The sequence below is a fragment of the Oncorhynchus clarkii genome, chromosome 18 (assembly GCF_045791955.1).
Source record: "Oncorhynchus clarkii lewisi isolate Uvic-CL-2024 chromosome 18, UVic_Ocla_1.0, whole genome shotgun sequence".
Taxonomy (NCBI): domain Eukaryota; kingdom Metazoa; phylum Chordata; class Actinopteri; order Salmoniformes; family Salmonidae; genus Oncorhynchus; species Oncorhynchus clarkii.
Window position 1 is genome coordinate 61546259 of NC_092164.1, and position 15029 is coordinate 61561287.

At 45.9% G+C, this 15029-nt stretch overlaps 1 protein-coding gene across 1 annotated transcript in view; it reads right to left on the reverse strand.

Annotated features, from left to right (window-relative positions):
* Positions 1-15029, reverse strand: part of LOC139373820 (CUB and sushi domain-containing protein 3-like) — a 740037-nt gene that overhangs the window by 67819 nt on the left and 657189 nt on the right. The window contains exons 54-56 of the mRNA XM_071114860.1: positions 13641-13814; positions 10978-11163; positions 9293-9466 (exon numbers count right to left, since the gene is read on the reverse strand). Of these exons, the coding sequence (XP_070970961.1) occupies positions 9293-9466; positions 10978-11163; positions 13641-13814 (534 nt within the window). The remainder of the gene's footprint in view (positions 1-9292; positions 9467-10977; positions 11164-13640; positions 13815-15029) is intronic.

Consider the following 15029-nt stretch of genomic DNA (forward strand, 5'->3'; position numbering starts at 1 on the left):
AGGGAAGAGAGGGAGAGGTGAGAGAGAGGAAGAGGGGAGAAAGAGAGGGGAGAGAGAAGGAGAGAGAGAGAGAGGGCTGGCTGTCACACACTGTGATACAGAGCCAAATCTCTAGACAGCTAGCGGAGAGCCACTAAGTCACCACAAACACAACAGGCCCTCAGCCACTCCCCTCCCCCTCCCGTCCCCCCTACCTCACGTGTCTCACACAGAGTATGGACATGGACACACTGGGGAACGGAGAATGGAGAACAGAGGGAGGTCAAAATAAATCTCCCTGGTGTTTTGTCACAAAGGGCGTCTGTCTTAAATGTGCCTGTGACTTTGTGTTTGTCACAAAACTGCCTGAGTGATCGCTAGTCTCAAACAGAGCACTTGTTCTGTGGTCTCTTCATAAGAAACTGTAGCTCTACGCTCGCCGGTACAGGGGAATAAAATGCTCTCTAGAATGCTAACTGGTCTTTTCAAATAACTATGTTCTTCATGCTAAAGAAAGCTTGGCCAGGCAACAGGGGAAAAGACAGAACCTGTACCACGTCCCCTTCCTGCCACACAATATCACATAACCAACGTATCATGGGCACCAGATGGCTCAAAACCCCTCCCCAACACAGGCCCTGAGCCCTAGAGCCCTGCGTCCAGCCAACGCTTCAGCACCCCCGACTAATTGGAGACACAGGAAATACAAGTATTAACCTGGAGTGCCAATCCAACACTATACCTACTAGACCACCATGTAGCATGCTCACTGACTCAGTCACTATTGGACAGGGGGTCTAGCTAATGGACAGGGGGTCTAGCTAATGGACAGACGGTCTAGCTATTTGACAGGGGGTCAGGCTAATGGACAGGGGGTCAGGCTAATGGACAGGGGGTCAGGCTAATGGACAGGGGTCAGGCTAATGAACAAGGGGTCTAGTTAATGGACAGGTGGTCAAGTTATTGGACAGGGGGTCTAGCTAATGGACAGGGGGTCTAGTTAATGGACAGGGGGTCTAGCTAATGGACAGGGGGTCTAGCTAATGAACAGGGGGTCTAGCTAATTGACATGGGTTCTAGTTAATGGACAGGGGGTCTAGTTAATTGACAGGGGGTCTAGATAATTGACAGGGGGTCTTGCTAATTGAAAGGGGGTCTAGCTAAAGGACAGGGATTATTTTTAATGGACAGGGGGTACAGCTAATGGACAGGGGGTCTAGCTAATGAACAGGGGGTCTAGCTAATTGACATGGGTTCTAGTTAATGGACAGGGGGTCTAGTTAATTGACAGGGGGTCTAGATAATTGACAGGGGGTCTTGCTAATTGAAAGGGGGTCTAGCTAAAGGACAGGGATTATTTTTAATGGACAGGGGGTGCAGCTAATGGACAGGGGGTCTAGTTAATGGACAGGGGGTCTAGCTAATTGACAGGGGGTCTAGCTAATGGACAGGGGGTCTAGCTAATGGACAGGGGGTCTAGATAATTGACAGGGGGTCTAGCTAATGAACAGGGGGTCTAGCTAATTGACAGGGGGTCTAGTTAATGGACAAGGGGGCTAGCTAATTGATAGGGGGTCTAGTTAATGGACAGGGGATCTAGCTAATGTACTCAGGGTCTAGCTAATTGACAGGGGGTCTTGTTAATGGACAGGGGGTCAAGCTAATTTACAGGGCATCTAGTTAATGGACAGGGGGTCTAGTTAATGGACAGGGGGTCTAGCTAATTGACAGGGGGTCTAGTTAATGGACAGGGGGTCTAGTTAATTGACATGGGGTCTAGTTAATGGACAGGGGGTCTAGCTAATGGACAGGGGGTCTTGCTAATGGACACGGGGTCTAGGTAATTGACAGGGGGTCTAGCTAATTGACAGGGGGTCTAGTTAATGGACAGGGGGTCTAGCTAATGGACAGGGGGTCTAGTTAATGGACAGGGGGTCTAGTTAATGGACAGGGGGTCTAGCTAATGGACAGGGGGTCTAGCTAATTGTCAGGGGGTCTAGCTAATTGACAGGGGGTCTAGCTAATTGACAGGGGGTCTAGCTAATGGACAGGGGGTCTAGCTAATGGACAGGGGGTCTAGCTAATTGACAGGGTGTCTAGTTAATGGACAGGTGGTCTAACTAATTGACAGGGGGTCTTGCTAATTGACAGGGGGTCTAGTTAATGGACAGGGGGTCTAGTTAATGGACAGGGGGTCTAGCTAATGGACAGGAGGTCTAGCTAATGGACAGGGTGTCTAGTTAATGGACAGGGGGCTAGTTATTGGACAGGGGGTCTAGCTAATTGACAGGGGGTCTAACTAATTGACAGGGGGTCTAGTTAATGGACAGGGGGTCTTGCTAATGGACAGGGGGTCTTGCTAATGGACAGGGGGTCTTGCTAATGGACAGGGGGTCTAGATAATGGACAGGGGGTCTAGTTAATGGACAGGGGGTTTAGCTAATTGACAGGGGGCTAGTTATTGGACAGGGGGTCTAGTTAATGGACAGGGGGTCGAGTTAATTGGATCACTGATTGCTTGGGATTACAGGGAAGGGCTCTACTTGCATTGTCCACTGGTTAGGAGGAGTGATACGGTTAAATATTACATATGTTAGTGTTACATACACCGGATCGGTGTAGTGAAATGTGTTGTTTTACAGGGCCAGTCATAAAAGTACTCTGCCCCTGGAGCAAATAAGGGTTAAGTGCCTTGATCAAGGGCACATCGACTGATTTTTCACCTTGTCAACTTGAGTATTTGAATCAGTGACCTTTCAGTTACTGGTCCAACATTCTAACCGATAGGCTACCTGACACCCTACTGCTGCCTTGCCCAACAGGGCAGTTAATTCAGTTTACCCTGGGAGTTACCCTGGGCCCAGGAGGGCAGTTACATCAGTTTATCCTGGCCCAGCAGGGCAGTTACATCAGTTCATCCTGGCCCAGGAGGGCAGTTACATCAGTTTATCCTGGCCCAGCAGGGCAGTTACATCAGTTTATACTGGCCCAGGAGGGCAGTTACATCAGTTTATCCTGGCCCAACAGGGCAGTTACATCAGTTTATCCTGGCCCAACAGGGCAGTTACATCAGTTTATCCTGGCCCAGCAGGGCAGTTACATCAGTTCATCCTGGCCCAGGAGGGCAGTTACATCAGTTTACCCTGGGAGGTACCCTGGCCCAGCAGGGAAGTTACATCAGTTTACCCTGGGAGTTACCCTGGCCCAGGAGGGCAGTTACATCAGTTTATCCTGGCCCAGGAGGGCAGTTACATCAGTTTACCCTGGGAGTTATCCTGGCCCAGGAGGGCAGGTACATCAGTTTACCCTGGGAGGTACCCTGGCCCAGCAGGGCAGTTACATCAGTTTATCCTGGCCCAGCAGGGCAGTTACATCAGTTTACCCTGGCCCAGGAGGGCAGTTACATCAGTTTATCCTGGCCCAGGAGGGCAGTTACATCAGTTTATCCTGGCCCAGGAGGGCAGTTACATCGGTTTATTCTGGCCCAGGAGGGCAGTTACATAAGTTTACCCTGGGAGGTACCCTGGCCCAGGAGGGAAGTTACATCAGAAACTATGGAAGCGGAGGGTGTTGTGGTGTTAAACTGATCTAACAGTATAAGGGTTATGGTTAGGGCCTAGCATGTACTGTACTGTACTGGCCAACACACGCACACACACGTCCTCACTTGATATACAGCTTTTCCCTAAAGAAGGCTTCTGTTGCTGGGGCTTAGAATCCTGCAGCTCACTGGATGGCAAAGCTCAGAGCCAGGGAAATACTAATGCTTCAGGGAAGTGAACAATAGAATGTGAGGGAGAGAGAGAGAGAGAGAGAGAGAGAGAGAGAGAGAGAGAGAGAGAGAGAGAGAGAGAGAGAGAGAGAGACAGAAAGAGAGCGAGAGAGAAAGAGGGAGAGAGAGACAGAGAGAGGGAGAGAGCGAGAGACAAAGAGAGTGAGAGAGAGAGGGAGAGAGAGAGAGAGACAGAAAGAGAGCGAGAGAGAAAGAGGGAGAGAGAGAGACAGAAAGAGAGCGAGAGAGAAAGAGGGAGAGAGAGAGACAGAAAGAGAGCGAGAGAGAAAGAGGGAGAGAGAGAGAGAGTGAGACAGAAAGAGACAGAAAGAGAGCGAGAGAGAGAGGGAGAGAGAGAGACAGAAAGAGAGCGAGAGAGAAAGGGAGAGAGAGAGAGAGAGAGACAGAAAGAGAGCGAGAGAGAAAGAGGGAGAGAGAGAGAGAGATACAGAAAGAGAGCGAGAGAGAAAGAGGGAGAGAGGGAGAGACAGAAAGAGAGCGAGAGAGACAGAAAGAGAGCGAGAGAGGGAGAGAGAGAGAGAGAAAGAGAGTGAGAGAGAAAGAGGGAGAGAGCGAGAGAGACAGAAAGAGAGAGAGACAGAAAGAGAGCGAGAGAGAGAGAGAGACAGAAAGAGAGCGAGAGAGAAAGAGGGAGAGAGAAAGAGAGAGACAGAAAGAGAGTGAGAGATAAAGAGGGAGAGAGAGAGAGAGTGACAGAAAGAGAGTGAGAGAGAAAGAGGGAGAGAGAGAGAGACAGAAAGAGAGCAAGAGAGAAAGAGGGAGAGAGGGAGAGAGCGAGAGAGAGACAGAAAGAGAGAGAGAGAGAGACAGAAAGAGAGCGAGAGAGAAAGAGGGAGAGAGAGAGAGAGAGAGACAGAAAGAGAGCGAGAGAGAAAGAGGGAGAGAGACAGAAAGAGAGCGAGAGAGAAATAGAAAGGGAGAGAGAGAGAGAGAGAGAGAGATTGAGAGACAGAGAGATAGAGAAAGAGAGAGACAGGGCGAGGGAGAGAGAGAGCAATACTCCCATCTGAAACTCATGGCTTTCTATTTCTCTCTCCCTGGCTGTCTCTTTCTGGGTCAGCGCTCTCAGAAGAGAACAGGCACCATACACTGTACAGAGGGGTTTGTGGATGAGCTCTTTTATGGGTCACGGACAGTTAATGAAGGTTTAATGGAGACCTAGAGCAGGTGAGTCTATGTGTGTGAAGGTGCTCTTTGTGCATCAGTAAGTCTGAAGTAGTGCCAGCGTACCGGCAAGATGAGACAAGTGGAGGAAGCATAGAGAGACCGGCAACTGAGAGAGAGTGAGAAAGAACGCACACCGACACCCCAAGTCATTAGCAAGTATCATCTGTGTGGAAAACGGGTTGCTCCCAAAAACAGAGAAACCCCCCAAACACAGACAGACACGTAATTTAGCCTAACAACTTAACACATGTAAAACTCAAGTCATCAGCACATGGCAGATAACACTAATAATTGTAGCGAAATAGGCTAATGACACCATATTATGTGATTAGACTGTCATAACGTCCTGTCATGTACATGTTGATACTTTATAAAGTGCTTTACAAATGTATTTATTTAAATTGATTTGATAGTACATTTCCCCAGAGAGACACTCACAAAAACTCAAGTGAAGATACATTGTATACTTTATCGCCACAGAATCGTTTTCTAGAATGGATCCTAAAAGCATTCACCATGATGTAGAGAGCTGTCGAGAGAGAGAGCTGTCGAGAGAGGGAGAAGTACAAATAAATCGGCTCTAGTTTGTACCTGTTAGTTCTTTTTTTCCTTCCTACTCTCCCCTCTCCACCACAAATCTCTCTCTCGTGTCTCCTCTGCGGGAGTCTCTCTCTCGCGTCTCCTCTGCGGGAGTCTCACTCTCGCGTCTCCTCTGCGGGAGTCTCACTCTCGGGTCTCCTCTCCGAGCCCTCCCTCTCCCTCTCTCTCTCTCTCTCTCTCTCTTTCTCTCGTCTCCTCTGCGAGCCTCTCTCTCTTTCTCTGCGTTCACACAACTCTGGTTGAAGAGGTGAGATTGTCAGCTAGTGTTCTCATATCTCTCAGCAGCATAGTCAGCTTTAGGCCCACTTTACACACTGCCAGACTTTTCACACTACTCAATGGCACACTGTAAACAAAAATATGTTAATTCGATCATATTGGATGTTGAATAAACAATAGGATTAGGCAGGGTGGTTATCATGTTGCTGAACTCTTCACACTATGATCAGAACAGATAGGACCCACAGGCCATGGCAGGATGGGTTATTAAATAACAGATAGGACCCACTGACAGGCCATGGTAGGGTGGGTTATTAAATAACAGATAGGACCCACAGGCCATGGTAGGGTGGGTTATTAAATAACAGATAGGACCCACTGACAGGCCATGGTAGGATGGGTTATTAAATAACAGATAGGACCCACTGACAGGCCATGGTAGGATGGGTTATTAAATAACAGATAGGACCCACTGACAGGCCATGGTAGGGTGGGTTATTAAATAACAGATAGGACCCACTGACAGGGTGAGAGGGGGGGGGGGGTGTACCTATTTCTAAACTCTTTAAACTACAGACAGTCTGTAACAGGGTGAGGGATACAAGCGCCACAAGTCTTTAAGTAAAGAAAACTACGAAGGGAAGATATGTACTACAGGGATAAAAAATCTTGTGCCAGTAATTTGCACTTTTTGTGATGTCCAATTCAAAACGTTTTTAGATTGAAACACCATCTTCTGTATTACAAGTGAGTACCTGTGTCTCTCTCTATAGAGTGAGAGAGAGAGAGATGAGGGTGAGATGTTTCCTCTTCAGTCTGCCATAGTGAAAAGTAGATAGCAATTAAGAGGAACAGAAAACACTAAGCACCAACCACCACCAGAGTAGTTCCATTACTGGGACTTATTGTCCCAACTGGATTCAAAATGGCACACTATTCCCTATATACTACACTACTTTTGACCAGAGCCAAATGTTTTGGTTCAAAGTAGTGCTCTATAGGGTTTAATTTGGGATGCAGGCCCCAACTTCTGCAAGAGAGGAAATACAGAGGCCCTAATTATCCAGAGAATGACATCCTTCTCCGGCTGAAAAAAATTACTTCAGCCACAAATGTATTTTCCCATCATCCTCGACGGGGTCATTGTCATATTTACTTAAATGTAGCCATAGAACGATTTCCATCCAATCCACATTGTGCCACTTTACATATTGAATGGAAGACAGGGAAGAAGAAGAAGAGGAAGGAGAAAAAAGCTTTATTTTGGGCAGAAGCAAGTCATTCAGGAATTAAGGAAGGAAGTCAGGAAGGTCTGTGTGTGTATGAGAGAGAGAGAGACAAAGAGAGAGACAGAAAGAGTAAAAGAGAGAGAGTGAGAGAGAAAGAGTAAAAGAGAGAGAGAGAGGGAGAAAGAGTAAAAGAGAGTGAGGGAGAGAGAGAGAGAGAGACAGAGAGAGAGGGAGAAAGAGTAAAATAGAGAGAGAGGGAGAAAGAGTAAGAGAGAGAGAGAGGGGGAGAAAGAGTAAAAGAGAGAGAGAGAGAGGGAGAAAGAGTAAAAGAGAGAGAGAGAGGGAGAAATAGTAAAAGAGAGAGAGAGAGGGAGAAATAGTAAAAGAGAGAGAGAGAGAGAGAGAGAGAGAGAGGGAGAAAGAGAAAAAGAGAGAGAGAGAGGGAGAGAGAGAGAGAGAGAGAGAGAGAGAGAGAGAGAGGGAGAACGAGTAAAAGAGAGTGAGGGAGAGAGAGAGAGAGACAGAGAGAGAGGGAGAAAGAGTAAAAGAGAGAGAGAGGGAGAAAGAGTAAGAGAGAGAGAGAGAGGGAGAAAGAGTAAAAGAGAGTGAGGGAGAGAGAGAGAGAGAGACAGAGAGAGAGGGAGAAAGAGTAAAAGAGAGAGAGAGGGAGAAAGAGTAAGAGAGAGAGAGAGAGGGAGAAAGAGAAAAAGAGAGAGAGAGAGGGAGAGAGAGAGAGAGAGAGAGAGAGAGAGAGAGAGAGAGGGAGAAAGAGTAAAAGAGAGAGAGGGAGAAAGAGTAAAAGAGAGAGAGAGAGGGAGAAATAGTAAAAGAGAGAGAGAGAGGGAGAAATAGTAAAAGAGAGAGAGGGAGAAAGAGGGAGAAAGAGTAAAAGAGAGAGAGAGGGGGAGAAATAGTAAAAGAGAGAGAGAGAGAGAGAGAGGGAGAAAGAGAAAAAGAGAGAGAGAGAGGGAGAAATAGTAAAAGAGAGAGAGAGAGAGAGAAATAGTAAAAGAGAGAGAGAGAGAGGGAGAAAGAGTAAAAGAGAAAGAGAGAGGGAGAAATAGTAAAAGAGAGAGAGAGAGAGAGAGGGAGAAAGAGAAAAAGAGAGAGAGAGAGGGAGAAAGAGTAAAAGAGAGAGAGAGGGGGAGAAATAGTAAAAGAGAGAGAGAGAGAGAGAGGGAGAAATAGTAAAAGAGAGAGAGGGAGAAAGAGGGAGAAAGAGTAAAAGAGAGAGAGAGGGGGAGAAATAGTAAAAGAGAGAGAGAGAGAGAGAGGGAGAAAGAGAAAAAGAGAGAGAGAGAGGGAGAAATAGTAAAAGAGAGAGAGAGAGAGAGAAATAGTAAAAGAGAGAGAGAGAGAGGGAGAAAGAGTAAAAGAGAAAGAGAGAGGGAGAAATAGTAAAAGAGAGAGAGAGAGAGAGAGAGAGGGAGAAAGAGAAAAAGAGAGAGAGAGAGGGAGAAAGAGTAAAAGAGAGAGAGAGGGGGAGAAATAGTAAAAGAGAGAGAGAGAGAGGGAGAAATAGTAAAAGAGAGAGAGAGAGAGAGAGGGAGAAAGAGTAAAAGAGAGAGAGAGGGGGAGAAATAGTAAAAGAGAGAGAGAGAGAGAGAGAGAGAGAGAGAGAGGGAGAAAGAGTAAAAGAGAGAGAGGGAGACAGAGAGAGAGAGACTAGACTGTGAAGACAGGGGAGCTGTGATCTTTTGTAGCCGTAACGTTAATGCCCAGGTACAGCGCCCACGCTAGGGTGAAGATGGTGAACCCTCCTGCCCACACGTAAGTCGATGGCTCTCGTTTCTTCTGTTCTGCTGGATCCAACGTGTTGCTCCACCGCCGCTCTTAAATCCCCCTTTTCTATAAGCAGCTAGTTCTTTATTTTGGAGGTATATATAAAAGTCCTCGATATGACCTCGATATGACCTTCTCTCTATTTGTCTCTTGTCTGTTTTTAGCTCTTGCAGTGAGCAAAAGTAAGACCAAAAGCTGATGAATATAGATTTGAACATCTGAGCTTGGTCACCATGACAACCTTCCTATAGATCATAATGTAACGTTGCAGATGACTTAGTCATTTGTTACCCTCAGGACAACCTGAGCCCCAACACATACACATACACAACCGCACCCATTCACAAACCTCCCTAACCACCCAACCTCACAGAACACCACACCCCTGCACCCACTCACAAACCCCGCTAACCACCCAACCTCACAAACCCCACACCCCTGCACCCATTCACAAACCCCCCTAACCACCCAACTACACAGAACCCCACACCCCCCCACACACTCACAAACCCCCCTAAATCACCTGAGCAGAAAGGCATGGGTACGCTCCAGTGGCCATTAAGCTGGCAGGTGCGTGCCGACTCGCCCTTCAGCTGCCGCCCCCCTGTGCAGGTGTAGCGAACCGTGGAGCCGAAGGTGAACTTGTCCCCGCTCAGTTGGCCGTTGGGAGGGCACCCAGGGTGACCACAGTCCACTACTGGAGGAGAGAGACACACACACAATGGATGCCATCAGTTCAGAGTGCTGACCGGTCTAACGTAGTGGAAGGTGCTGTCTCTACAGGATTGAGGCCACACACTATGCCTGCATCCCAAATGGCAACCTATTCACTCCTTTTGGCCCCATAGGGAATAGAGTGACATTTGGGATGTAGCCTGTCCAGTATGTTAGCAGTAAAGACAGAACTAGATGTGACTATGGTGTAAACACTGTTCAGGCCTACATCTCGATGAGGGAGGATACTGTATCATGCAAACTACTTTACTACTTTCATAACTAATTCAGATAATACAAACTATGGGCAACATTTCCCAGACCCAGATTAAAAGTGCTTTATAGACCAGGACTTGATTTGATTTGATCTGGGTCCAGGTACCGTCCAAAATGTACTGTACCATAATGGTAACGATCCAAAGTAGATGCTACCATCCTCATCCTTTGTAATAATTCTCAATTTCCTTTTTAATGTTGTAAATGATCAACTTCTTTCTTCAGATATTCACCCTACAATGTGCTACAATCAGCAAGTTTACTTTAAACTTTCTCCCTTTTTGCCAGCTCCTGGCCGATAAAAAGTTAACGTGCTGAAGCAACAGAAAGAATGAGGTGTGTCTAAATGAGAAGAACATTTTGGACACGGTGTCAATGTTGCAGGAGGTGGATCGAACAGGGAACTAGGCATTGAGGAGAAAAGAGCACATTGATTAATCCTGTCCAACGTCTTTCGGTCCCTTTTAAAACACATGGCAACAGGAACACCAAACTGATAGGGACAAAGTAGAGCTAATTTATGGTCAGGTTTAAGATAAAACAGTAGGTGGCACATCATGTTCAATAAGGTTGAGATTGGGTTCAAACTTCAAAGGAGAGAACTGATTGGAGCACACTGCGTGCCCCTCAACCAGTAGGAAGCCCAGGTTGTGTTTAAAACTCTGAGACAGCCAGTAGGAAGCCTTGAAGCCAAGTGTTTAGACATGCCAAGTTGCCAGTACAGCAGGTCCCTGGTGCAGCTTGTTTTAGAGGAGAATGTTGCAGGTACACCATAAAACAGAAGGATCAGCTGCCAACCTGGCATCCCTAATTAGTCTAATATCCACATCGCTGTTCCACCTGTCCCTCAATTAGAACACTGATCTTAAGCTGCGGGGGGGTCACGCAACTCATTCAGCCTCAATTAAAGGAATAATATGCTAATTACCCACAAGTGCCAAGTTGCTAAGTCGGCAGTCTCTCTCCGGGAAAGAGACCGTCTGTGAGACAGTCACAACAAATTATAGGAACAGATGACAGTAGATAAATACCACCAACGTTTTTGAGCAGCTGCTGGATATCAAAATAAGTTCAGTGAATGGTAAAAAAAAAGACTACCGCACACTGCAATCAGCGGTATGTTCCCAATGTGCTTTATCGGTGACAATGTTTTCAACCGTCAAAACTCCTCCAATAAACCACATATGAGTATAAGTAGCAGTGTGACAACAGACTCACCGATACACTCAGGTAGAGGCTTGTCCCACTGTCCCGTGGGTTGACAGGTGAGAACCGGAGAACCGAACAGGTAGAAACCTGGGTTGCAATCGTAGAACACCACGGTTCCAAAGGTGAAGTTGCCGTGTTCTATCTTACTCTGTCTGATGGAATTGGCTGGGATGCCAGGATCGGAGCAGTTGACCACTGAAGAGGAAGACAGAGAGGGGGAAATAGACAAGCATGTGTTATTTGGCGGAAACATGGAAGGGATACATTTATTCTAACACTTAGGAGGACACGCCTAACCCTCTGCAGTCACTCATATAGGGCCAAATGCTGACATGAAACTGCCTTTCTGCGATAATCTTCCATTGATCTCAATCCATGATTCACACTATTGACAACAGAGTGAAGGAAAAGCAGCCAACAAGAACTTAGCATATGTGGGAACTCCTTCAAGACTGTTGGAAAAGCATTCCAAATAGGGATATCTTCTGTATACCACCCCTACCTTGTCAAAACAACTGATTGGCTCAAATGCATTAAGAAGGAACGAAATTCCACAAATTAACTTTTAAGAAGGCACACCTGTTAATTGAAATGCATTCCATGTGACTACCATATGAAGCTGGTTGAGAGAATGCCAAGAGTGTGAAAAACTGTCATCAAGACAAAGGGTAGCTACTTTGAAGAATCTAAAATATATTTTGATATGTTTAACACTTTTTTGGTTACTACATGATTCCATATGTGTTATTTCATAGTGTTGATGTCTTCACTATTATTCTACAATGTAGAAAATAGTAAAAAATGAAGAAAAACCCTTGAATGAGTAGGTGTGTCCAAACTTTTGACTGGTACTGTATATATACACACAGTGCCGGGAAGTATTAAGACCCCTTGACTTTTTCCACATTTTGTTACTTTATAGCCTTATTCTAAAATTGATTATATGTATTTTGTTCCCTCATCAATCTACACACAGCACCTCATAATGACAAAGCAAAAGCAGGTTTTTTAGAAATGTATAAAAAATGCAAACTGATATATCACATTTACATAAGTATTCCGACCTTTTACTCAGTACTTTGTTGAAGCACCTTTGGTAGAAATTAGAGCATTGAGTCTTTGTGGGTATGATGCTATAAGCTTGGCACACCTGTATTTGGGGAGTTTCTCCCATTCAGATCCTCTCAACCTCTGTCAAGTTGGATGGGGAGCGTTGCTGCACAGCTATTTTCAGGTCTCTCCAGAGATGTTCGATCAGGTTCAAGTCCGGGCTCTGGCTGGGTCACTCAAGGACATTCAGAGACTAGTCCTGAAGCCAGTCCTGCGTTGTCTTGGCTGTGTGCTTAGGGTCATTGTCCTGTTGGAAGGTGAACCTTCGCCCCAGTCTGAGGTCCTGAGCACTCTAGAGCCAGTTTCATCATAGCTCTTGATTGTTTTTGCGACTGCACTTGAACAAACTTTCAAAGTTCTTGAAATTTTCCAGATTGACTGACCTTCATGATGGACTATCATTTCTCTTTGCTTATTTGAGCTGTTCTTGACATAATATGGACTTGGTCCTTTCCCAAATAAGGATATCTTCTGTATACCACCCTACTGATTGGCTCAAACGCATTAAGAAGGAACGAAATTCCACAAAATAACTTAAAAAGGCACACCTGTTAATTGAAATGCATTCCATGTGACTACCTCTTGAAGCTGTTTGAGAGAATGAGTATAAGTAAAATTACATATGTTTGGAACCTTAAACAACTAAACACAACTATACAACAGAAAAATGTTACTTTTGGCCCCCTGTGTTACTTTCATCCTAATTCTCCCCTACATGGCACAATGGCTTATTATGAATACCAAGAACCTGAGACATTGATTCACCTGTATCAAAAAAGGCCAACACAATGAGGGCTTAATATTTCCACTTGGCACAGTAATCCAATCAGATACTACGTTACTGACACTAGTTTGTTTGATATGCAGGGCTCGTACAATACCAGTCTGACCCTGGATTTAGCCTCTGGTTACCAATCCTCTATAACGGAAGTACCATAAGCTCTTTGAGATGGTTTCTGATAATAACCCCACCCCCCCACCCCCACACAGCTCTTCCACACATTCTGAATATTATAATATACAGTATAACACAGCAAACACATGGTCACAAGGTCATATTACAGAAATTAGGCTGGTTGCATGTTGAAATGCATCACTGTAAACTAAATCACATGCAAGGCAAATGTCATGCACTGGGAACCATTCAAAAACACTATACCGGTCAGTGATACCACCACAATCATATCCAATGATGTTCAAGAGGCCGTCCTAGCCTATGATACCACCACAATCACATCCAATGATGTTCAAGAGGCCGCCCTAGCCTATGATACCACCACAATCATATCCAATGATGTTCAAGAGGCTGTCCTAGCCTATGACCTTAACTCACAACAACCACATAACAGACAGAAACACAGAGCAACCAAATGTCCCCATTCACTCTACACAGAGGCCATTGTCATGCTGATTGGCTACAATGCTGATTGGTAACAATCCCACTACAAGCCATGATGAACCCCTCCTCATTCATCCCCATTTTACCCAGAGTGCACTGCAGGGGTCAGGCGGAACGAGCAAGCGTACTCCGTGTGAATAGAAGACTTAACTTTTTTCCCCACCTTTACACGTTGGTGGTGGCTGGCTCCACTGGCGCGTGGCCTGGCACTGGGCCCTCGAGGGCCCCTCCATCACATAGCCCATGTTGCAGGAGAAGCTCACCACGTCATTCAGGTTGAAGCCGTTACCGATGGCCCGCCCGTAGATGGGGCTTCCTGGGTGTCCACAGCTGATAGCTGGGGGGAGAGAGAGATATTGACATTAAGATTCCATATTGAATCATACTGTATGTGATGTATCGTACAAAAGGGTAACATTCATATGTAATTGATAACAGATAAGGCTAACTTTTGACTTATACAGAACAAAAAATATAAACGCAAACATGCAACAATTTAAAAGATTTTACTGAGTTACAGTTCATATATGGATATCAGTCAATTAAAATAAATAAATGAGGCCCTAATCTATGGATTTCACGACTGGGCTGGGGTGCAGCCATGGATGGATGGGCCTTGAAAGGCATAGGCCCACCCACTTGGCAGCCAGCCCCAACCACTGGGGAGCCAGGCCCAGCCAATCAGAATGAGTTTTTACCCACAAAAGGGCTTTATTACAGACAGAAGTACTCTTCAGTTTATATTTTTGTTCAGTGTAGGTAATAATCCACCGGGTGCTCATTTGTTCAATGCAAAAACATGCCTATTCAGCTTTCAAAGCATAGCTGGACCTTGAAAAGGGAATTTAATCCAGAAATAAACCAGTGGAGCTTGAACGCAGCCCCACATTCACTTACTGTGCCATAGAGTGGACATAACAATCGGTTACCAATGGAACTGTGATATGGCTGTGTGGCTTTGTTATCAATAGGCTAGGGGCTAGACTATCAACAGTTCAGACAGAATGTCTCAATTACAGAACTACAATGAATAGAAGTGGCGTCCCCGTTCAAGTCAATAATGCCATACAATGGATGGACTGGCCATTTTGAGTGTCTCATTCTATTTATATGGTCTCAATCACCTCTCAAACTGATATTCAGGAGGACTAATGGTGAAGGACTGTCATATTGCCGCTTCGTAGACCACTGCCCTGAAGAGTGTCATTCCCCATCAGGTCCCACTGGTCTAAACTCATTGGCCATCTGTCAGCTCACCCGAATGGCTAATCCAATGGATGGCGGCCATTTTCACGCCAATGGCGCAAACCACATTAGTTGTGCTCAATTGCAGGCATTTGCTGAGCGATGCAGAAGTGATGGCTGAGCATACTGTGTAACTGATTATATATCCTCTCTCTAGCTCTGGGGGTGTTTCTCTGTCCGCCTGGGAGGCATGGGTCCTGGGAGGGGAGCAACTGGTGGTTCTGGGGCCTAATATTATATGGGGCCATGGGGACATGATACTAGGAGGGATACTGTAAGCCTGACATTGTGGGACTTTATCAGTGAG